Below are 24,674 nucleotides of genomic sequence, written 5' to 3'. Positions count from 1 at the left end.
GTGGTGTTAGAAGAGAGTGGTGTGCTCATTAAGCCAACACTTAATAGATTAGAATAATATGAGACTGCCTTAGAAACTGCCAAATACAATACAAAAATTATAAAACAATAATGTGTTCTTACGGTAGTCGCTGGGAAAGAATTAGAGAACTGTATGTTGGCTCTGAATTTCCAAGCCTTAATTAAGATTTCTTTATCTTGTTCTCCATAACAGACTGTTGTGCCCTAAGGCAATTTTACTGACAAGAAATACGTAGGTATTTCAAAGATGATTTATTATTTTTACTCCACCCAGGGTACAAAAAAGGAGATATGAAGAGGGAGGGTAAAGGTATAGCTCACAATGCTCTAGGCTTGCCTGGTGGTGTGAAGGTCTAGGTAGCTTTCTGGATTCCCAGATAGGTGAATGCCTGGGAAGGGTGAGCTGTGGGAAATGCAAAAACAGAGCAGTTGATGGAACTGTTCTTTCTTTCTAAAAAGTGTTTCTTCCCTCATATATGTGTGTAGCAAAACATGAAGGAGTTGTCAGAAATGTGAATTCTTGATCCCAACCTCCAGCAAGGCAGGGGCTTGTGTGCAAGTTCTCCACAGCCATCTTAGTTTCTTCTGGAGGATGCTTGCCTTATTTATTGGTTCTAACCTGTTATTTCACATCATTTTTCTGGCTCTTATCTCAGCCTTCAGCTTATGCCATGGAGTACTTGTGTCTTCCTTCTGCTCTATATCTTTAAATCTGCTTATCTATACTGTATTTCTCTAAGTTTATAAAACATATTTTCAACTATATAATTTATACACAGTCTATATTCATGAGAAAAAAATGTCACAGTACTCTTTATCTAGTACTTCAAAATATTATAAATAGAACAGCACAATCTTCTGACAAATTGAGGATTATATGTCCACATACAACCTTTCTCTCCTACTAAAGGAAACAAGGGTGATGCCAGTAACTTGCTTTTCAACACCTTAAGTTTCAAGGATTGTTACATCTTATCTCCTTATTAGGAGGCTGCCCAGTAAGTGTGTAGGGCTAGGCACCACTTTTCCATGAATGCAGACCAAATGCTCTCTGTTGCAACTACTGAAAGCTGCCACTGTGGCGTGAAAGCAGCCATAGACAATACATGAATGAATCAGTGTGGTGTTCTAATAAAACTTTATTTAAAAAACAGGTGGTGAAGGGCACCTGGGTGGCTCAGTTGGTTAAGCATCTGACTCTTGATTTTGGCTTGGATCATGACCTCAGGGTTGTGAGACTGAGTCCTGCATTGGGCTTGATCTGAGTGTGGAGCCTGCTTGGGATTCTCCTCCCCTCCCTCTGCCCCCCACTCCATTCCCTCTCTCTCTCTCTCTCTCAAAAGAGAGCCTAGTCCACAGGTTTTAGTTTGCCAAATCCTGCTCTAAGGAATCAATGTTCCCTCTCTGCAGTATTTTCTATCAATCATATTTCTCTTCCTGTTCTAGGAGAACCCACATTATGATTTTATGGATGAGGAATTCTGTGACTTACATGTAATGCAACATACTAGACGTTTAATCATCCTCATCTTCATTACTTTTAATACCTTGAATATTTAAAATTCTGTTTTTCTTTGATATAAGTTGTCCTATGCATATAAATAGACAAAAAGCCACAGCCTTTTTTTTGCTGTTGTTGCAGGCGTGCAGTGTTTCAGCACTAGTTCCAGAACTCACAATTACTTTAGGCTATTTATATAGTTTCATGTTGAGACCATTTCAAGCTTAAATGACTTTTGCACATATTGAGATCCAGGTTAAATCATTTCAATTAAAAGAGTGATAGCTTCTGGAATTTCAAATTCACAAGGCCATTTATGCAAATATATTACATACAACATTTATTAAAATTATTTAGTGAAATCTCTTCAAGCAAGAGAGGTACAAAGTTGTATGTGATCACAATAATGAGTAAAAGATACAATGTTAAAATACAGGAAAAACTCTGAAACCAGTCTCTGAAGTCCTAATAATTCATAAGGTAATTGAAGGAAATGCACATATTTATCATGGAAAGTAAGATTAGGTCACAGAAATGCTAAGTAGTGCTGTCTTCAATATTGAATCTAGGCATAATCTAGCAGTGGCGGGGGAGAGAAAGACCAATAGACCCTAAAGTTAAATAGTTGAGTTAACTGCCAAGAAAGAAACTATGTTAGAGACTAAATATTTTCCTCTCAGTTTCAAAGCAATTCTTCTTGGGGCTGCATTTGGATGTTACTCTTTTAGAAAGGTACATCTGGCAAGTTCTAATTCTTTCCATTCCTAAGTGATTGGGGATGTCATAGGTTGCACGGCTAATACTCACTGCATAGTTCATGTGTTTGTCACCTCCTACACTGAAATTCTACATGGGATAAGATGTACACAGCGTCTTATCATTGTTTATATTTCTTGACTATGACTAATAGTTGGATAAAATAGCTCCATTAATTTAGGGGAAAAAAGCAAGAAAAGTGAAAATGAGTTTCTAAAAATAAGAATCTAATGGACTATGTGAAATTAATCCCTTTCTGACTCTACTGTTCTAGGCTGTAATAAAATTAGTAAAATGAATAGGTCATAATAACATACAAAATACTTGTGAATTAGTCTGAGTTTAGTTAAAATTTTTAAAGAGAATTATATATAGGACATTGCTTTTCTGTCTCTAGGAGTGAAGCACTTAAAAATGGATCCATTTTGTTTCTCTTTCTTACAAAAGAAAAAGCATATCAGTCGGTTAAGCATCTGACTCTTGATTTTGGCTTAAGTCAGAATCTCAGGGTTATGAGATCAAGCCCCACATCAGGCTCCTTGCTCACTGGGGAATCTGCTGGAGATTTTCTCTCTCTTTCTCTGCCTCTTTCCCCACCCCCTCAAAAAAGTAAATGAATCTTTTTAAAAAAGCATACTTAAGCTAATAACTTGAGTATTTAACATTGCCTACCTTTTATGCTAATTTTTAATTTTTAAATAGTTTAACAATTTTTAAAAATTGAGAGTTTCAGAAATATTGGCAAAAAGGTTTTTAACTGTCTGTAATTTAGTTTCAATTTTCTGCTTATTTCCTCTTATATTCTATGTTCATACAATTGCACTTATAATGTACATATTTTAGGCTGTTACTTAGTTTCCTAAATATTTTCTTTTTGAAATTTTAAAACAGATAATGCACAGAAGGAGTTCAAATATAAAATATGTAAAATGAAGTCTCTGTATCACTGCCATCTCCCAGCTGGCCATTATCATTTTTCCCTATTCTTCCAGATTTATTTTATAAATATACAAGCAAATACGTTATCTGAATTGTAGCATACTTAGACACTTCTGTGACTTCATTGTTTCTATTTGTATTTTTTCATTATTCTAAATCATTCCATTTCAGTTCATAAAGGCCATTCCAGTTCCTTTTGTATGGCTGTATGGTATTCTATAGGATGGCTTTATCCTGAAATTTTTAACCAGTTGTCTTTTGATGGTCGTGTAGGTGGTTTCTAATCTCTCACTTTGCAAACAACATTACAGTGCATGAACATATAGCATAAGTCAGGAGAATAGGTCAAAGATTAAATAAATGCATCTGAAATATCAGTGAATACTGACAAATTGCCCTCCAGAAGGTTAAATAATTCTACATTTGTTCAATTAATGTATATATTTTTAAACAACTGAGATAAAGTCACCAATTCCTAAGAAGTGTGACACCTTGGTGAATTTTATAAGAGCTGAGGTATTGGATATGGTTGGGCTGCTTGGGCAGAGAATCCCAAGGTGGCACGATTTCTATATGCTTGGTCTAGGAGATAATTTGTTTTTTTAACTTGGCAGGGGCTAAATGACACCTGAAGAAATTCTTTTCAGCTCTTAACTTTATAAGGATAGACCCATGCTGTATTGAGAAAAATTAAACCTATACTGAGGTGAACTACATACTCTTCATCATTGATGAAATTAAGTAGTATAATGACAAACCACATTTATATACAAATTTAAAGTGGTTATAGCATTGATTTGGATTCCTTTCTCCTAGAGCTTTGATAATTCCTTAGACATGAATGACCTGGAAGTATCTCAGTTCTTCTCTAGAATCTCTGCTAACATCACCTTGGTTCTCTCCCTCCCATGTGCTAATGACTGAATCAGTGACTTCTTCTGAGGATGTTCTACTAATAGCAGAACTTCTTGTAGTCCTCTGTTTGTATGTGTTCCAGATTTAATTCTTTTTTTTTAATTTTTATTTATTTATGATAGTCACACACACAGAGAGGCAGAGACATAGGCAGAGGGAGAAGCAGGCTCCATGCACCGGGAGCCCGACGTGGGATTCGATCCCGGGTCTCCAGGATCGCGCCCTGGGCCAAAGGCAGGCGCCAAACCGCTGCGCCACCCAGGGATCCCTCCAGATTTAATTCTTAAAGTATAAGCTTTCTTCCTCAAAGGCTCAACTAGCATTTCTTTTTTAAATTGAAATATAACTGACATATAAAATTAAGTTAGTTGCAGGTGTACAACATAATTACTCAATATTTGTATATATCATAAAAACAGTCATCACAGTTCATACAGTTGTTATCTGTTACCACACATAATTGATATTTCTTTTTATATACATGCTAATGTATCTTACATACGATATATATTGCATACATTTTATGTATACTTATGTGTATTTTGTATACAATGCCATTATATTCATATATGTAGAAAGGATGCTCTTTCTTTTTCTTTTTTTTTTTTAAGATTTTATTTATTTATTTGAGAGAGAAAGAGAGAGTGTGAGTGGTGGTGGGGCAGGGCAGAGGCAGAAGGAGAAGTAGACTCTCCACTGAGCAGGGAGCCCAATGTAGCGGCTCCGTCCCAGGACCAAAGGCGGACACCTAATCAGCTGAGCCACCCATGCACCCGAAAAGGTGCTTTTTCAGCGTGACTCCTCCAAAATGCCTGAAAAATGTCTTCAATTTTGTCTGTTCAGGATGCAGTGAGAAAGAAGGTAGGAAAGGCTAGGGAGAAAAAATATTGGCAAAATGGAAAACATACACTATCCTGGCAGAGCACTGCCTGGAGGACTATTATTGCTCAAATATCCTTTTTTTCAGATTGTTTTAAGTCTCTCACTGAATGTGCTATCTATGGCATATCCACCTCCTTGTGTCCCAGCTGAGTCAGCTAAGTAGGGCGGGGGGGGGGGGTGTTGAACTATTTCATGCTTTATTAGATATGGTTTCTTTAGGGAATGTAAAGCCAATATTCTGATAGTACATTGCCTCAAATTCTTGGTAGAACAAGGCAAGAGTAAATAAATATCATCATGAAATAGTAAGTGTGATGAGAGAGGTTTTGGGAATTACAATTAGGGATTCTTTTATTTACAACTTTTGTCTTGACTTTTTATTTATGCCTTCTACCTTAAGTGTTTTTTTTTAAAGACTTTATTTATTTATTTGAAAGAGAGAGAGAGAAAGAGAGAGAGAAAGAGGAGGAACAGAGGGAGAGGGACAAGGAGATTTCATGTTGAGTGTGGAGCCTGCTGCAGGGCTCGATCCCGTGACCCTGAGATCATGACCTGAGCCAAAATCAAGAGTTGGATGCTTAACTGACTGAGCCAACCAGACACCCCTACCTTACGTTTTAAATGGGTGTCTACCACATATGAGTTCTCAGAGGAGCAAAACATTACTACAATAAGAGTCACTCTGACTATGAATGATGTCTTCTGGATAATAATGCATGAACACAAGTGGTGAAAATCACAATGTTTTGGTCTTTGGCGACATACTGGTGTCAGTCATTGTGGCAGGAATCCGAATGTGCAGATGCAGACATCTAAGTTAAGGTTGAGTCTGATAGTAACTTTATCCTCCAGTGATCCTGAAAAATATATGCACGCTTTCTTGTATTTTATTCAAGTACTTTTATGCCTGCAAACACAACAGCTATTGATTGATTACTTTTTTTCTGCAAGGGTTGCATTTAAAAATTTTTACCTTGAAAGCCGATGGAATCACATTTTCTTTTTTTTTTTAAAGATTTTATTTATTCATTTATTCATGAGACACACAGAGAGAGAGAGAGAGAGAGAGAGAGAGAGAGAGAGAGAGGCAGAGACACAGGCAGAGGGAAAAGCAGGCTCCATGCAGGGAGCCTGATGTGGGACTCGATCCCAGGTCTCCAGGATCACGCCCTGGGCTGAAGGTGGCACTAAATTGCTGAGTCACCCAAGCTGCCCCACATTTTCTTCAATACTGCCTCCAAGGTGAAAGTTTGTTTCTTCCTGTACCTATCCTTATGTTGCTGGAGCAAGATAGAATGGGTTTGTAAACCAAAATTGTAACCTCGTATCTGAAGCACTCAATATTTAATATCAAAATATAACTATGTATCTCTATAGCAGATATAAGGCAACAACGGTATACTGTTACTTTACTTTGGCTTTATTTATTACCCTCAAATTGTACTTAGCCTTACAGAGACTTTAACTGAGCTCATTTTTAACTCATGTCCAACAAAGATACTATTAGTTTCTCAAGAGCAATTCAAGGTATCTTGTTTAGGAACAATGTTGACAACTCTAACAAAAATACCTATTCTACAGGTTGCACTACTTACTTCTCTTTATGGTGGTGGATACGTTATTGCTTGCAGCATTTTGTTTATTGCATTCTTTGCATCTTCTTGGCACACACTAGCCTCTTTTACTACCTTCTATAAATTGGGTGCTCTGTATATAGTTCCTACTAGAGCATTTATTGTAAAATATTTTATAGCCCTTCTGAGACCTATAATCTCTTATTATTTTTCCCTGATCTTTTTATCTCTCCAAATTATGAATTGCTGCAGAGTCTTGTCCCCTCCTTAATTATTTAAATTTTACACTGGGTGAATTCTGGTGTTTTCCAAAAGTTATTTGCCTCTTGCAGCACTGAATCTGGACCTTTCTATGTCCTGAGAGTTCCTTGTCTCTTTTTCTAACCACAATTTGATCTCTGACTTGAACTCAGTATCTAAAAGCTCAGGAGATACCGTGTGACCTTCTTTGGTGAATATACTCTGGTACACCCCTAGATACTTTTCCTGCCTATCACTTAGGATTTGGTTCAGCTGCTTAGAACAGAAAACCTGTTACAGAAACCCAAGCAAAAAAGAGGTTTATTTTTCTCCTAATGTAAAAGATCACCAGTGGCAGGCAGTCCAGGGCTGGTATAGTACCTCTATAGTCATGATGGACCCTTCTGTATATTTGCTCTACCACCCTGGGTGAGTAGCTTCTTTTCCTAACTTTGTTCACTGGTAATTAACATGACTGCTGCAGCACAAACCATCACATCCATGTTCCAGGAAACAGCAAGGATAAATGGAAAGGGAAAGAGGGCCATTTGTAAGCTGAGACCACTACCTTTAAAGACCTTTCTTAGAAGTCATGTCTAGTGACTCCTAGTTCAGTCTCAGAGATAGTTTGACACATTGCTTCACTCAGAATTCAAAGGAAGTTACAGAGGAAAAAGAGGAGAGTGGAAATTTGGTAAGCAACTCTTAGCGCTTGTTATCCTTAGGCATTCCATCTTGCTTGGGCTCCATGCTTGTGGCAAAAGTTCTATTTGAAGCTGGCAGGCTCCCCAGGCTGCAGCTGTAAGATGAAGCATAACTTTTCTGTGTGGGAAACTTCTAACCTTATTTGGAGTTCCCAGGATTCAGGACATAAGGTACCTTTTCAGCAACCTACACCAACAACTAACATTTAGCTCTTTTACCAGGGCTGGTGACTTTTTCTAAACTCTCCTTGTAGGAAACATTGATCACTCGCATTAGCACGTGTCTTCCAAAGTCGTTGCTTATACAATAAACATTATACCTTTATTTCTTTGGAGCTTCAGTTTTGTTATTCAAAGCTAAGATTTTAGAATTTAGAAAAATCTTTTATCTCTGCAAAAGCCCAGTTCTTAAAATTTGATGTTTTTGTTTTTAAGATGATTGTCTCTGCCATGAACTGTAAAAATCCATTTGGAAAAAAGAATCCCTTGAGTAAATCACTTGATTCCTTTAACTCTCCTGTATGTAGTCATGTGAGATAATGCAGGTAGAAAGTTCTCGCTGTTGCCTGATACAAGGACCCTCGGGTAAGATTTGAAAATATTATTTCATGAGTAAACAACAGCAACACAAGCCAGTAGGGCAATGCACTTAAGCGTTTGAGAAGTACAAGAAGTTATGAATCCAGGCTGGGAGCAATCAGGGAAAACGCTTCAGGGCAGGGACCATTGCATTGGTCTTTGACAGACTGATACCAGAAAACAGAAGAAATGGTATTGCGAGCTGAGGAAACAGCACCAGTTAGAAAGGAGCCTCTTTAGTTGAACTGTACAAAAGATAAAACTGCTTTGCGTGACACTGTCTTCAGGCAACAAATCCTTATTAAACATTGATTCTGTCTGGGTTGAATGCTAAACCGATGCTTCACAGGTGAAAAGACCTGATCTCTGACCTTTATGAGTTAGGGGTGTTGTTAAGGAAAATAGATAAATAAGTAACAAGTTATAGTATATTTTGGTCAGTGCTCTAATTGGAGTACAAGGAATAGTGGTGACTGATTAGGTGAATGAATTCATTTGATAAGCATTTATTTATTGGAATCAGTACCCTCCTGCCCCCATGTGACAGGCTCTGGGATGACAGCACATAGGACCCAGGGGCGAGAAGAGAAGTGTCCTTAGGTCCTTGAACTTACAGTCTAGGAATAAAAGAGGAACCCAGCAGAAAGGCTAACTTTCCTGTGTTGCAAAATTGGGGCTATAAATGTGGAACTTTTGCTGTTAATTATTTTAAGACATGTAATAATTGCTGTATTTGAGAAGGACTTTAATAGCTTCCTTGAGAAAATAAAAATGAGCGCTACGCACATCACATTTTTTAGACTTAGTTTTGCTGGCGTTAACACTGAAAATTTAAATGAGAGGGTTATAAAATGAGTACATAGAAGAGCCATCCTTTTGAAAAAAATTTGAAAACTCGTTTTGGAGATCTTTCTTTCTTTCTTTCTTTCTTTCTTTCTTTCTTTCTTCTTTCTTCTTTCTTTCTTCTTTCCTGTTCATTTGTATTTTAATACTGTTAAACACAGCCTCTTCTTTCTCTTCTATTAAAACCAAAACCAAAGACATATATCTAATCATATTTGCATCTCTCCTCAACTTAATAATTAACACTCACTTATTGAAAGCATCAGATGTTTCCAAACCAGTGTTAAATCTGCAAATGAACTTTCTTTCATTTGTTCGCTTGACAAAGGGGTTTATGATCCTGTTTGGGGAGATGTCATGCAGCCTTGAAAACTTAACTAAAAATGTCAGTGGGTATGTCACTATGACAAGGTTGGGTATAGAGAAGCTCCTCATGTCAGGAAGAACCCCATTCCCCTTTAGAGAAAGCTCCAGTCAGACTGGCCTGATTGGAATAGATAGATCAATGTCAATGCCACGTTCAATTGTCTTGCAGGTACTTCATTCCTTTACCGATGCCATTTTTGATGAGTGGATGAAAAGATCCAATCCTTCTGTGGATGCTTGGCCTCAGGAGCTGGCACCCATCGGTCACAATCGGATGTATAACATGGTTCCTTTCTTCCCTCCGGTGACTAATGAAGAACTCTTTTTAACTGCAGACCAACTTGGCTACAGCTATGCCATCGATCTACCAGGTAACAAATACAACTTTGAAGTGGGTAATTCATTCATCTTCTGAAGGACCTTTCTTTTTAAAAATGCAAACCAAGATCTAGAATTCAAGTACTCAGGTTTAGTTAATTTTATTAGCAGTTGTCTAGAATATAGGTTAGGCAAAAGAGCCTTTACACTACCAATTAAACATCAGAGGAGGGACTGATTTGGTGACTGAATTAATAAATAATAATATATAATAAATATATAGTAAATAATCTGAATTAATAAAAAAAAACCAGCTGTGGTTTGAAATGTCTAATCAATAAAATCAAAATGCATTAGCCACATGTGGATGGGGATCATCCGGACTTGGAGAATCGTTACTTGACGGCAGGGCTGGGTTTGGGGTAAGGCAAGTGCAGCACTGGCCCTGAGCACAAAGTTTGAGGGGGGACCAAAAACTTTAGTAATTGAAATAAATAATAATGTAAGGCACTATTTTTGAAAAATCAAAATTAATGCAAAAAAGATGAATACACTCTCAAAATTTTAAATAAAGACAGGCTGCTGTTATTGTTTGTTTTGTAATGAGACCTGTTGTTTCCAATTAGCCCCTTCAAACCCTGCTGGGTCGGTTTATGAGGTTGACCTTGGCCTGCAAACAGATTGGGCTACATGGGGATTCATGTATATGTGTTCTTAATTAAAGTTCTTTAAGTCATGTTTTTTCACTGTAGGTTTTTTATTGGCTTTTTCCACTTGGTTGAAAATATGGGAAGATGTTTTGATAAGTGTCTATATGGGCACATATTTTTCTATTGGCCCAGGGCCCAATATAGCTCCATGGGCCACTTAGGCAATGTTAGGACAGATTGAGAAAGAAAAGATAATGTGATTTAAAATATCTTATTTTGTCCAGAACCCCCCCAAAAAACAGAGTCCATCTGCTGGTGAGTTTTCCCCATTTGTGTCTATCCCATTTTCCCTAAACCTCTGCCTGTGGTGTCATCATAGTGACTTGTGAGCTCATCTCTCTCTCTCTCTCTCTCTCTCTCTCTCTTTCTCTGACTTCAGAGTCTTCCAGACCCAGGAATCTGTCCCTTGCTTTTCCTTCTAGTCCTGCAAGCTTGACTGCCTGTTCTCCTTACTGATTTGAAGTTTCCTTTCTTTGGACAACTGAGATATCTTTTTGAAACTTCATTCTTGTTTCTCTAGAATTGAATAGAGTAACAATCACAAAGTTTAGGATGTGCCTTTGCCCCTCTGACATCAGCCAATTAACAGGCATAGACTGAGAGTCTAAATATGCCCAGAATGTGGGAAGACACAAATTCACATTTCATTTATTGGTTTGACAAAGAAATTCACAATCCTATCTGGGGAGACAACAATAGCTGAAGATTGGTGAAGGGAGTAGGACATTTGGGACAGGCTTCTTGAAAGGGATGGGTCTTTGAACAACTCAAAGAGATAGTGGATCTTCTGTTGGTGAAGCAGAAAGAAGGGAGCATTTTAGATTGAAAAGAGGTAGGGGACAGAGTTGTGAAAGGTGTAGTCTGTTTAGAGAACTGCGTGAAGAAGCCTGGCTGGAGAAGAAGGCTTGGGAATATTACCTGAATTAAGTCTGGATCTGTGAGAAGAGCCTGATTATGGAGGGCTTTAAAAGCTAGGCAGAAACCATAATGAGATGCCACTTTCCCCTCATTAGGATGACTATTACTGACAAAGCAGTAGATAACAAGCGCCAATGAGGCTGTGGAGTAATTGGAGCCCTTGTGAACTGCTGGTGGGAGTGTAGAGTGGTATTTAGCCTCTGTGGAAAGCAATATGGTAGCTCCTCAAAAAATTAAACATCAGATTACCATACGAGCCAGCAAAGGATTAAAAGCAAGTACTCAAACAGATTATTTGTGAACCTCTGTTTATAGTAGCATTATTCACAATAGACAAAAGAAAGAACTCAATATCCATTGATGGATGAATGGATAAACAAAGTGTGGTGTATGGAATGTTATGGAACACAATGTATGGAACACAATGGAATGTTATGTAGCCTTAAAAAAGAAGGAAATCCTGTTGTATGCTACAATGTGTGTGAATCTTGAAGCTATTATGTTATGTTAACTGAAAATGCCAGTCACAAAACAGTAAAAACTGTATGATTCCACTTATATGAGTTTTCTAGAGTAGTCAAATCTATAGAGACAGAAAGTAGAATGGGGGTTGCAGGGGCTGGAGGGCTGGTGGGCTGGGGCACTGGGGAGGTATTATGTCTGTTTTGCAAGCTGAAAAAAGTCCTGTTGGGTAGATGACAGTGATGGTTGCACAACAGTGTGAATGCGCTAATGCCACAGAACTGAGCATTTAAAAATGATTACAATGGTTAAATCTACATCATATGTATTTTTCCACAATTAAAAGAATAGTCATTTTGGTTCCTGAACAAAGAAATGTCAGAATAAACATCTGCGTTTTAAGAAGATGGTTCTGGCAACAGATGCTGGATTGCTGGAGGAGAAAAATTAGAATCTTGGAGAAATCCCTTCAGGATGAGTAAGGGCCCTCTGCGGAATGGAGGAAAAAACTAGATGGAAGATTTTTACATTTAGGCCTGTGCAGGGTTTAGAATAAGAACCCAGGTCAGAGAAATTGAATTTAAGAATAGCTGGCCAAGGGGAACCTGCTCAGTTGGTTGAGCATCTGCCTTTGGCTCAGGTCATGATCCCAGGGTTCTGGGATCAAGCCCAGTTTCTTGCTCAGTAGGGAATCTGCTTCTCCCTCTCCCGCTGCCCCTCCCCCTGCTTGTGCATGCGCGCGCGCGCGCGCGCGCTCTCTCTCTCTCAAATAAATAATATCCTTTAAAAAATTAAAAAAAAATAATTTGGCCAGAATAGCTGGCCAAGAATAAGAGAATTTTTAAAGAAACAACAAATAGGCATAAATATATTAAAATTAAACCCATTAATTTTGTAGAGAGTTCTTATAAAATATATTTGGGCCTAGTATTAGCTTTATCAGGTGGAAAATTCAGATTTTATTCACAACTATTTAAATGGATACAAATTTCATCTGCACTGCTATTGAATGTCTCCTATTACAATAGCGAATCTGATCTGTCTTACACATTTATCACCCTATAAAAAGGTAGAGACAATAGCAGAATTTCTCCACCTGAGGGTTGTGTATTTTGCAGTTCCCCAGATACTACTTTACATCCACTTTAACAAATGAGTTTCTAACTCACAAAAGTAGTTATATACTTCCTTGGAGAGTTTATTCTGTATAAGTGTTTATTGTAAGAAATTCAAAAAATGCAATCAGCTGTATTTAAATAATGAAATGCCGTTTCCTCAAGACAAACAATTGTGGATATGACACATTGTTGGTGGGGAAGAAGATAAATTTTATTCTAGCCAGTATAGTTTTGCTTTTTCAACAAAAATGCATATGAAAGGCAAATTGGTTCATTCTTTTCTTCTCTGGAGTATTCAGCTGATGAAACTCCCAATCATAGAACCTTATCTTCCGCTTTGATTCCAGTTGAAGAAACTCCAGCTTGGACCACAACCCTCTTGGCGGTCATGGGAATGCTGGTGGCTTTGGTTGGTGTTTTTGTGGTGCTGTTTTTCCTTCAGTACCGAAGACTCCGAAAAGGCTATACACCCCTAATGGAGACACATTTAAGCGACAAGAAGTACACAGAAGACGCCTAGAGATCTCATGCCTTCCTCTAGAGAGGCATGAGCCAAGCTGGAGTTCTGACCTTGCTGATGAACAATTACTCAGTGTTCTTCCTTTAGCTGAGATGTTCCATATAGTCCCCCACTGCAGGGATTATCCCAAATACACAGGATGCTTAGCTCGAGTTTCTAGTTTACTCGTTGTTTAACAAACACAGACTAGGATATTTGAGGCTATCTCTACCATCAAACGAAGGTAAAGCTGACAATTTGTGGTATCTGATAAAATTCCCCATTTTGATCAAGCCTCCTTGTTCTGAAACACACACACACACAACTGAAAGAGAAGCATTCATTTTAATTTGCAGGTCAGTGTAATTTGAGACCTGGACATGGTTCATGTTCATTTTTTCTTAGCCCAAGTGTCTTCCTTTGTAATGGGGTGGGGGCCGGGGGTGGCAGGTACTCCTTGAGTCTCCATGAGTTTAGCTATAAACATCTATGCTTTTAGGTGCCTTCCTGATCATCTTTCTGTGGCTTATTTTTCTCCTTTCTTTTTTTTTGTCTTCTCCAGCCTGTAAAATGGACTTGAAGATGAAAATAGGCCTTATTTTCCAAATAGGATGGAAAGTAAATAAATGAATGAATGAATGATCAGTTTGGTTCTCTTTTGTACATTAGACTTTCCAGAATTTATCCAAATCTGTAGTTCTTAACAGTAGACATATCATGAGATTCAATAGCTGGGTAAACATTGATCCTGTAGTGATATAGATGAGAGATTAAATTACAGAGTTTTCTAGTTAATTAAACACTGTTTTAAATCTACTAACACTTATAGAACCACTTCTTCCAGGAAAGTCTGGCTGGGAAAGGCTGTGAGGCTAGAATCCTAACAATCTGATTAGAGTTCCATTGTTCTGAGGTCTCATTTGGCTGGTCCCAAACCAATTTCTTTATCAGGTAACCTCAGATTGAAAATTATTCACGTATAATGCAGTTGGTTTATTTTTAAGAGTTGACCTCAGACTTTACTAATGCTGCACTGTACTGACAGTTATTTAGGGATGCTCATCAACTAACTCTTATCATTTAAAAGCAAACCATCCATACAAAACATAACATTTCAGAATTAAATTGTTATATTCCACTACGTAATCATCATATCACGAGAGATAAGAATGAAGCCATCTTTACTAATATGCTCAGACTTACCAAGATGATCCCTACTTCTGAGAAGTTAGCAGTTACTGAGATGTCAAGGTAAATCTCATCTGCTCCTATCTGGTACATGTGCTTCAGGGGTGAGGCCAAAGTTCTAGAAGGTAGCCTGTCTGTCCATTCATTTTACCTCCTCTCTACTGGAATGGATGTGTGTAAAGAATGGATGGGAAGAGGACCCTGGGGCTAGCTGCCTTCTACATATGGAGGAGGGGACTAGAAGGTGTGTTATCTCCTCAGAATGACACTGTGACAGCCAGAGAACCGGACAAAGCCCAATCTGAACCAAATTTGAGTCTGAGTGAGCCTCATAAAGCTACAGGCATATCTGAGAGTGGGCTCAGCAGATGAGAATCAAGATAGCCCATAGTTCTTCATGGGCTGAAGCCCTGCATGGGCCTTCGTAGCCACCACCACAAGTAGATCTTGATCCCTGCATTTAACAGTATCTATGGAAAATACAGCAAAGTTTCATGAACATACTCATTCTGGAAGGTTTATGCTCTGAACTCAGGGTTGTTGGGGAACACGGTTTTACATCCTGTTTTTAAGCCAAAAGAGAAATGTTGAAATGAAGACATAACTTTTCATGGTAGGTGTGTTTCTAAAAAGTTATCTTTAAATTAATTACATGTTAAAAATAGTAGGGGAGGGGCACCTGGGTGGCTCAGTCAGTTAGGGAGGGACTCTTTGTTTCCCCTCAGGTCTTGATCTCAAGGTAGTAAGACAGAGGCCACCTTTGGCTCAGGCCTCCCCTGGGATTCTGCTTCAAATTCTCCCTTCCCTCTGCCCCCCCCCCACTTGTGTGCTCTCTCTCTCTAAAATAAATAAAATGCATCTTAAAAAAATAAAATAAAAAATAAAAGTAGCAGTAAAAATGACTTTTTATAGATGAATCATATGAATAATTCTATAAAGCAAATAACCACCTCTCTCTTCCCTTTCCAGTACATCAGAATTTTCATTCACTGTATTCCCACGTGATTTATTTAAAGCAAGATCTGAGGTAGAAATAGAGGGTAATCATTTATACTTAGCTACTTTTATCTGTAGCAGATGCAACTTCTTATAAATATTATGTTTTATAATGTCTTCCTAAGAGAAACGATTTCCTAATTTTGTAGTTCATAGAAGAGAAATAAAATTTTCTAACATTTCCTAACATTACAGTCAGTCAATGATGAATACCTTTTAAGAAATTTAAAGGTAGAACAAACCTGTTAGAATGAAAAAATTAGTATTTACCTACATGAATATTATGCAAATCAACTCATAAAATACCTCGAAGCGTTGTAGGGTTGGTTATATTTCTCAATGATGGAGGAAAACTCTCACCTTGAAGAAAATGAATAGATCACTTTACATGCTTATATCCTCAGAATTAGAAAAATTGTATGTATATGAATTACTGTTTCAAAAGAAATGCTGTTATAAAGTTAACATTCAGAAGTGAAATTAAATCTAATAGCCTCTTTCCTTTGTGAATTAAATTCCCTTCTAATTTTAAAATTCTTTGATACTAATTTCTGTCTTGCTTAGGATTTAACTTTGTTAATTATAGTAATCCTAATGAATAGTTTTAATCTCATATTAACAAGAAATAAAAAATTTATTAAAGAGGAAAATAAAAATAAATATTTTGCGGATTATATTGTTTATATGTTGGGGCTATTATTTTTTAATTTGTGAACATCCATTCCCATTTTTTTGGTACTCAGCATGCATATATTAGAATATGTATACATGTAAATGTATATATAATACACACTTACTACTTCACTTTTGAAAATAAGTTCTTAGATAAACTGATGTTTCTACCTTCTTTTGAGTTTCTCAGTAATTGCTACTTCCTGGCTCTCAATTATACAGACAGAAAAACAAGACACTCGTCTCTCCCCAGGTGTTGAGTTACTTTTGACTTCCCCACAGTCTAAAGACTGGTCTTGGGGTTGGGGATGGGGTAGGGTGGCTACTTCGAGTCACTGACCAGGGAGCCAAGGTCCCACAGCAGCTAGCTTGCTGATCCTCCTGGAAAGCCTGCCAATTCAAACATTTTGTTGGAGACCCCAGAAGAAAGAAGGTAGAGTCAATGAGATTATATGGAGTTGGCTTCCATATTTAGAATTGAAGCTTCTAGAGATCAGATTGGACACCTGGCTGTATAGCTTCAATGCCATTGTATCAAAGCACTTTCAGTACCCAGAAAATGTTGGTGGTTAATCAGACAGGCACATAAAAGAGCCACTTCACTCCCCAGTGGGGAGATAGTTACTCTCCTCAATGCAATGGCAAAACCCAAGGTGGAACTCTTCCTATTTCTACAGAGCCTTGCTCATCCTGAGTCCTTTATAAATATTATTTACTGAATAAACTGAACTCAAAGTAGAACTTTTCATTCAGGGCCTCTGGCATCTGTTTTAACATGTGCTGGATAAAGCAGAAGGTAGTGAGGTCTTGAATCCCCGACATGAGATTAGTAACAACCTCTTTTTTGGATTCTGAGTTGTATATACACTACCTGGACGTTTACTCTGTGCACCCTAATGCAAGGGGGCACTTTCAGCTATAGTCTTCTTCCCACCATCAGTAGGCCTTCATTCGTACCATTTGTAGGGACTAGGATAGAAAGTGAAGACTTCATGATATCATTTTAGGGATCTCCACTATCTGATGTCTTAAAAGCTTTGTTTCAGTGGAAGGAGTCAGTGGCCAAATAATGAAGGCAGGCAAGCTGGTGCCTTTCTTATGCAGATGGACTCAAGGATTGCTTCAGAAACTGTCCACCTATGACATGAGACTTTGGCTTTAGTTACAAGGGTAATTCAAGATGAAAATATTCCTGCAACGGGAATTATGCTTTAGTGGTAGTTTAATGAAATCTTGAAAACAACATGCAAGAAAATTGTGAGCAATTGGATAAGTTGAAGTTTTCTAAAAAAAAATAAAACCCAACATTTCTATTCAAAGCATGTATGTTTTATTTATTTTCATCAAGACTGTATCTCTTTGGTAGAAACCCTAAATCCATTTGTGTAATTTGCTTCATTCACTCAAGTCAGACTTCATGGATGCAATATGAATGTGGTTCTTTCTTCTTCAAGCCATTCTCTGGTAAAGCTACCCCCATGTCCCCCCAAGTGTAATTGTGCTCTGTGTCATAAATAATGTCTCATAGAAAGACTTTAAGCTTGACATTTATTAAAGCAGCAAAGCTTTCACTGCCAGAGCACAAACTCTGATTACTCATTCACTTTGTTATTAAGCATTTCTGAATTCGTAATTAGCACAATGACCACCTTGAAGAACAGCAGAGTGAAATTAGGCCTACACTAAAGCAAAACCTGCCCTCTTGTGTTTTATTAGAAAATTGCACCATGGCAAAAAAAAATTGCACGACTGTTAAAGCTCTCATAGCTTTACTGTGGTTAATCGCCTAAATTGGGGAAAAAAATGTTGCAAGATTTGTCAGTTCAGAAATCAGAACAGATAAAGCACACTATTTGGAAGGAAATGATTTCCTGTGCAAGCAAGGTAGTAGTTTTTAAGAATAGTAGTAGTTTTTAGGATTTCTCTTTTAATATATTTTGAAATGTTAAATGCAAACCATAAAAAATTTGGGGGAACATTTCAGCTGCTGGGCAAAACTCTTTTATGCTTGTCAAATATACGCAGGGGAAAATTTATCATACAATATTATTAATAAGATCACACCATAACTGGAGGTTGGGGAAATTTTTTTTTTTCATTTAAAATCTATTGAGAAGCTGGTAAATTTTGGAAAAGTTTTGAGAAGTGTTCAGAAAAACTACTGGATTGGTGAGTTGAAACCAGGCATAAATAAGTGTCTGAGTTCAGGTGAGGGTGTGAATAGTGTCAGGCAACATCCTTCACTGTGGAAAACTCACTTTTCAAGACTACACAACTGGTGTGATGGTACCAAAAGCAAGTATTTTATTTGGGTGCCCACAGGGGGTTTATCTGATATTAGGTGACTGAAAAAGGACTCAAATAGTAAAGGAAGCATGCTTTATATGTAGTTTTTATAAAGTTTCCATTTCTAATATATATACCCAGGCAAGGATTGAAGGAGGAAATACAGGGCACAGCTCCTCAATTCTCTCCTCTCCTCTCTTCTTCTTCTTCTTCTTCTTCTTCTTCTTCTTCTTCTTCGCTTATTTTGAGAAGTTGTGTGTACATGAGAAAAATGGAGTCTCAAAATTTTGCATCTCAATATACCTGTCATTCTCCTTCTCTGGTGGTTCTCTCAAATGGCAATTCCAGACACAATGATGGTACCTGTTTTTATGGAGAGTAGGAAAAAGGCAAAAAATATTGGGAAGTCAGATTTGAAACACTTAGAATGCTTCCAGAAGATGAAGCCTTCTCTTGAAGAAAATCATTAATATATTCCCCATTGATAAATATGTTATTATACGGCACACTTTGCTGAAAAGCTAATTCCCAAAGCAGCAAATTTATTATTAATGTTTCTACCGAAAGTCTCACTTCCAATATTTTTATGTGCTTCTTTAAATAGCAAGCTTTGACTCGACTGTTGCCAGGGATCGGTCTTTTCTTCTTAGAAGAATACTTGTATTTCAAAAGTCTTGTGTTTGATACCAAGGAGGCACACTCGGCTAAAATGCATATGTGTTGGGGCTCGAAGTCAGAGACCTACTTCTGCAGGCAAGTGATCAGCCTTGAACACAGACATGTAATCTCACTCATAATCCTGCAGTAGCCTATTGTTCCCCCAATAGTCTCTTCTTCCATTGTGACAAGCATACAACTTCCAACCTTTTCAGCTCTGCAGCTCTCATCCCAGCTGCACATTTTCTTTTCATTTCAGGCATTTTACAATTCCGAGGCTTGTAACATATTATGCATTCAAGGTCGTTTTCTTTCTCTCCGTGCATTTCTCTCCTCTCGATGTCCTCTTATCAAGATGTTGGCTTCTTTGTGTTTTTAACACTTTTACTTGAGATAGTCCCCACTCTTTGATCTTGTGCTGACTCTAAATCGTTTGCTGTCAGCCGCCGGGAGTGGAGATCTGCTGCGTCCCGGGTGCCCTGTCTGCCCGCGCTTGACAGCATCATCGTGTGTCTCCGACAATCAAAGGGCTCTTCCAGCCCAGTAACATGCAAATTTGTTCCTTTTCTGCTTCAGGATGTCACAGTCCACATTTTCCAGCTTAGTGGCACAAGAGCAGGCTTGATAAAATCATTCGGAAATTGACAGAGGGCGTAGTGGATGTAAATTCCTTGGTTTTGAACAGCAGCTACTGCGAGCGGCAGGTTACTGTGAACTCACCTTGCAGCTAGATGGCTGCCTCGGACCTGGTTTTCCACTTGCTGGCGACAGGATGCAATGGCATGCAGGCTTTTATCACAGAGCAATCTGCTCACCTCTGTTGTAGCTGTCAGAAGGCAAGAACTCTGCTCTCCGGAAGGTTTGGCTGAGACTTCTGCATATGTACCTCACTATAGATAGACGCAGGACAAGACAGATGCTGCAGCCCGTTTCCCATTTATAGCTGTCACTTACCCCACTGGAGCTTGTTCCTTTCCTCTCTACACTAAAAAAAAGCCACTAGAAGATATCTGTTAAAAAAGTCCACTATTTTTCCCATTCAAGCCACCAGTAAGAGACTTGACCTTAATTATCTCCCTGTGTGAAATATCTGGCAGTCTAAGATAAGGGTTCTCTGCTCTCATGAATAGCATGGTATTTCCTGAGCCCTGTCACAGGCCAGTGTTCAATACAATCTGAGCATAATTTTCTGTGTTGACATTTGGCAGGTTTCTTTTTATGCCCGTTGGCCTTGGTGCTGGTTCAGTGGTTAGGGAGGGTCCCCAAGGGCTATTTTCAATGGCAAAGGGTCACTTTGCGGATGAAATACCAACTGGCTTCAGCTGGCATGCAAGTGAAATGTGTTAAGAAAGTTTTTAATTTTATTTTTTAAATTAATTTTTTGTGGCAAAATATACGTAACGTAGTTTGCCATTTCAACCATTTTTAAGTGTACAGTTCAGCAGCATTAAGTACATTCACAGTGTTGTGCACTGTCACCACCATCTATTTCCAGACCTTTTTGGTCATCCCAAACAGAAACTCTGTGCCCGTTAAACAATAATTCCTCATTCTCCCCTCTCCACTGGCCTTGGAAATCTTTATTTTTATTTATTTAAAGATTTTATTTATTTATTCATGAGAGACACAGAGGGAGGCAGAGACATAGGCAGAGGGAGAAGCAGGCTCCCTGCGGAGAGCCCCATGTGGGCCTTGATCCCAGGAACCCGGGATCATGACCTGAGCCCAAGGCAGATACCACTGAGCCACCCAGGTGCCCCTGGATACCTTTATTTAACAAGGTATTCAGGAGTCTCTCCCATCTCCATCTCTGTGTGTTTTTTGTTTGTTTTTTTTGTTTTTGCTTTTTAAAGATTTTATTTATTCATGAGACACACACACACAGAGAGAGAGAGAGAGACAGGCAAAGAAGCAGGCCCCATGCAGGGAGCCTGATGTGGGGCTCCATCCTGGGTCTCCAGGATCCCACCCTGGGCTGAAGGTGGCGCTAGACCGCTGAGCCACCTGGGCTGCCCAAGCTCTGTGTTTTGGATGGGAACTTTATTGTCTTAAATCAATTACTTCATTCCATCCCCTTGGCTGTAGGGTTTCAGCCCTGAATTCAAAATGGAAGGACTTAACCTAGGAAAGAAATCTTTCTGAAGTTTCTGGGAGGTAAAACCAAAAGATGAGGTCTTACCCTTGAGTGTTATGGTAAGGAGACATGAAGTCTGGAATCACAGCAACCATTTTGTCTCCTTGAGGGAAACTTTGATAGTGAAGGGGGCAATTTTTTTCTTTCTTTTCAGACGTTTGAGCTGGGATTTCTCTTACGATATGAAGGTAAATCATCTTCAGGGAATTAAAAAATATATTTTATTTATTTTTGAGAGAGAGAGAGTGTGTGTGGGGGGGAGGGAGAAGGAGAGAGACTCTAAAGCAGAATCTGCAATGAATATGGAGCCCGACTCCGGGCTTGATCCACAACTGTGAGATCATAACCTGAGCTGAAACTCAGAGTCAGATACTTAACCAACTGAGCCACCCTCATCTTCAAGGAATTTAAAAATAAAGTGAGAAAGCAGAGGAGCTGGTTTCTTTATTTTCAGACACCATAATCTATGCCTTTATTGGAACATATTTTCTTTGTTCCTTAAAAATTGCAAGAAAAACACTGGTGCATAAGAAGGGCTTTTTCTTTTTTCACTGTTCTGGGCTTTAGTTTCCTGGTCTGCAAGATGCTCCTCCCACTCCATCCACACACAGGCCGTTGTAGGAATGAATTGAGTTCATATACGTAAGTTCTTCAGAACACTGCCTATGTATGAAACTGGGTGGTCTAAAACAAGAGAAATTTATTCCCTCACAGTGCTGGAGGCTGGAAATTCAAGATCAAGGTGCCCGCAGAGTTGGTTTCCTCTGATGATTCCTTGGTTGCAGACAGCCAACCTCCTGCTGCCTCTTCACATGGTCTCTCTTCTGTGCACATGCCCCCACTGGTGTCTCCCTGTGTGTATTCAAATGTCTTCTTTTCTAAGGACTCCAACCAGATTGGATTTGGGCTGCCTAATTGCTTCATTGAAACTTAATCACCCCCTTTAAAGCCCTACCTCCACATATGGCGATACTCTGAGATACTGCATGCAGGTTGGGATTTCAACATATAAAGTGGGACCGGGATATAATTCAGCCTATAGCAGCCTGGAACAAAAAAGCCGCTCAGTAAATGTTGAAGTTACCTGTCAGATCTCTTTGGAATGCCCAGTGTGTGAAAGCAGTGCTGCAGGTGAAATATCATTGATCAAGCCAAGCTATCAGAGTTCCGAAACGCAAAAGCAGGCTCTATGGGGTCTGTAGAGTTATCTGCAAAACTAAGCATGATTCTGCTGGAGGATCATTGCTTTCACTCCTGAAGGGCCTGTGTGATTTCTTGGTGCTCCGCTGGGGGTGGAGTGTCACTGAGCCACAGATGGTCTCAACTGGCATGAAGATCTCTCACTACCGAGTCAGGAAAAATGGGAAGGGAGAAAGTGACAGGGAGAGAGACACTTCAAGGAGGCCAACCAGCCTGCGAAGCCCCAAAGGGCACCACTGCCTTTTTCACTTGGTGGAGAGAGAACAGGAGTGTAAATGGTGTGTGAAATGTTAAATGTGAGTGAACTTTAAGCAACTGACATGGTGCTTCTGCTTCATTACCAATTTCATTTTTTCTTTTTTTCTTTTTTCTTCTTTCTTTCTTTCTTTCTTTCTTTCTTTCTTTCTTCTTTCTTTCTTTCTTTCTTTCTTTCTTTCTTTCTTTCTTTCTTTCTTTCTTTCTTCTTCTTTCTTTCTTTCCTTTCTAGTGAAGCCAGAGCAAATGCTCCTAGTTTCCTGTCCTTCCTAAGAATTGAACTTTACTGGCAGGCTCAAGTTGGATTCACCACAGATATACCTGGGATCCTCAGACACTGCCCTTTCCTTAGTTTGCTCCTTTGGTTTGGCTTGGAGGTGGGAGATAAACAGGAGACTGAACAGTTGGGAGGGAAGGGTTGACTAACTCTCCATCTCTGTCTGGAGTGTGAGCCATTTACTGGCAGGAAAAATGAAGAGATGCCCCCTGCTAAGCCACATGCCCCTTAGCACACACCTAAATATTTGGAGGTTTCAATTTATTTGTTATTATTTTTTAAAAAGATTATTTATTTATTCATGGGAGACACAGAGAGAGGCAGAGACACAGGCAGAGGGAGAAGCAAACTCCCTGTAGGGAGCCTGCTGGGGAACTCGATCCCAGGACCTCAGGATCACGACCTGAGCCAAAGGTAGATGCTCTACCACTAAGCTACCCAATCACCCCAAAGATTTCAATTTATAATTTCAAACTTCCAGAGGTCATTTTTGGTCTTTTCATATTGTGTCTGTTGTCTTTCACATAGTTGAGTGCCGGACAACATATTATTCCCCAAATCATGCATCGATACCTTTAGACTGCCTTACACATTGCACATGGGATTTTCATATATCATTGCACCAATGAAGATTGTGTGCTACACCCCACAACGGGGCTGCCTGCCAGGGGCCGGCTCAGTTTCCAGAGTTGTTAGGTTTTTCTTCCTGCACAGTGTGCATACTTATTTGAATATTTAATTTCATTTTAATCCTTACTATTTTAGAAAGGTGAGTGGGAAACAAACAAACATAAGAAATTAACCCTAGTGGTAAGTTTCACAAATGTAATACCTCTGGATGGAAGATGGTGATTAAGTGGGGATAGACTTAACACTCCCAGGATGTTACCTGGTTAACTGTGGGTGTAGTTGCAAAAGGAAAGAATAGAAAGGGTAATAAAAACCCTGAAAGTGCATCATCAGAGATTATGTGGAAATGGTGAAGTGTACTCGAAATGTTTAGAATATCGTTTCACTCCCTGAGAATATATTTTTGCTGCTGGTCATTCAACCTCAACGTCTTTGGATATTTACCATCATTAGAATTAGATTTGGCTGCTGTCCAGAAAACGGTATTTGGCCAAGGTTAGTTTTATCTATCTATCTATCTATCTATCTATCTATCTATCTATCATCTATCTATCAATCATCTATCTATCACCTATCATCTATCTAATCTATTTATAAAGATTTAATTATTTGAGAGAATCGAGAGAGAGAGGGAGTGTGAAGTGGTAGGGACAGAAGGGGAAGGAGAAAGAAAATCTCAAGCAGACTCCTTGGCTGAGTGTAGAGTCCAATCTCATGACCCCAAAGTCATGACCATGACTTTACCAACTGAACCACCCATGTGCCCCTAGCTAAGGCTAATTTTAATTTGCAATCCTAACCCTGGACTATTCTGTTTCATTAGGCTATTAAGCATGTAAAAGTAATGTCTGTATATTTAAAGTGCTAAATCTGAGCAAAATGAATTTCATTCCCCCTCTCTCCAAATTATATACTTACTGAACAAGCTTAAAGAAACTAAGCAAATGTAACTTGGCTCTTTTATCACTCATCACAGTCACAATTCAATTAACAAATAGTAATTATATTCCTAACCGTAATTAAAAGGCTCTTTCA

At 38.7% G+C, this 24,674-nt stretch overlaps 1 protein-coding gene across 3 annotated transcripts in view; it reads left to right on the top strand.

Moving 5' to 3' along the window:
- DCT (dopachrome tautomerase) overlaps positions 1–24,674 on the top strand; it is a 73,475-nt gene that overhangs the window by 20,039 nt on the left and 28,762 nt on the right. For 2 of the 3 annotated variants that reach the window (XM_055335916.1, XM_055335917.1), the window contains exon 7: positions 9,489–9,690. In XM_055335916.1, the coding sequence (XP_055191891.1) occupies positions 9,489–9,690 (202 nt within the window). Of the gene's footprint in view, positions 1–9,488; positions 9,691–13,192; positions 13,984–24,674 lie in introns of those variants that run through there. The other variant, XM_055335918.1, reaches the window with a different exon arrangement.

Source organism: Nyctereutes procyonoides, unplaced genomic scaffold (assembly GCF_905146905.1).
Source record: "Nyctereutes procyonoides isolate TBG_1078 unplaced genomic scaffold, NYPRO_anot_genome, whole genome shotgun sequence".
Taxonomy (NCBI): domain Eukaryota; kingdom Metazoa; phylum Chordata; class Mammalia; order Carnivora; family Canidae; genus Nyctereutes; species Nyctereutes procyonoides.
The sequence above is the reverse complement of the archived record's forward strand: the minus strand, read 5'-3'. Positions and strand labels throughout refer to the sequence as shown.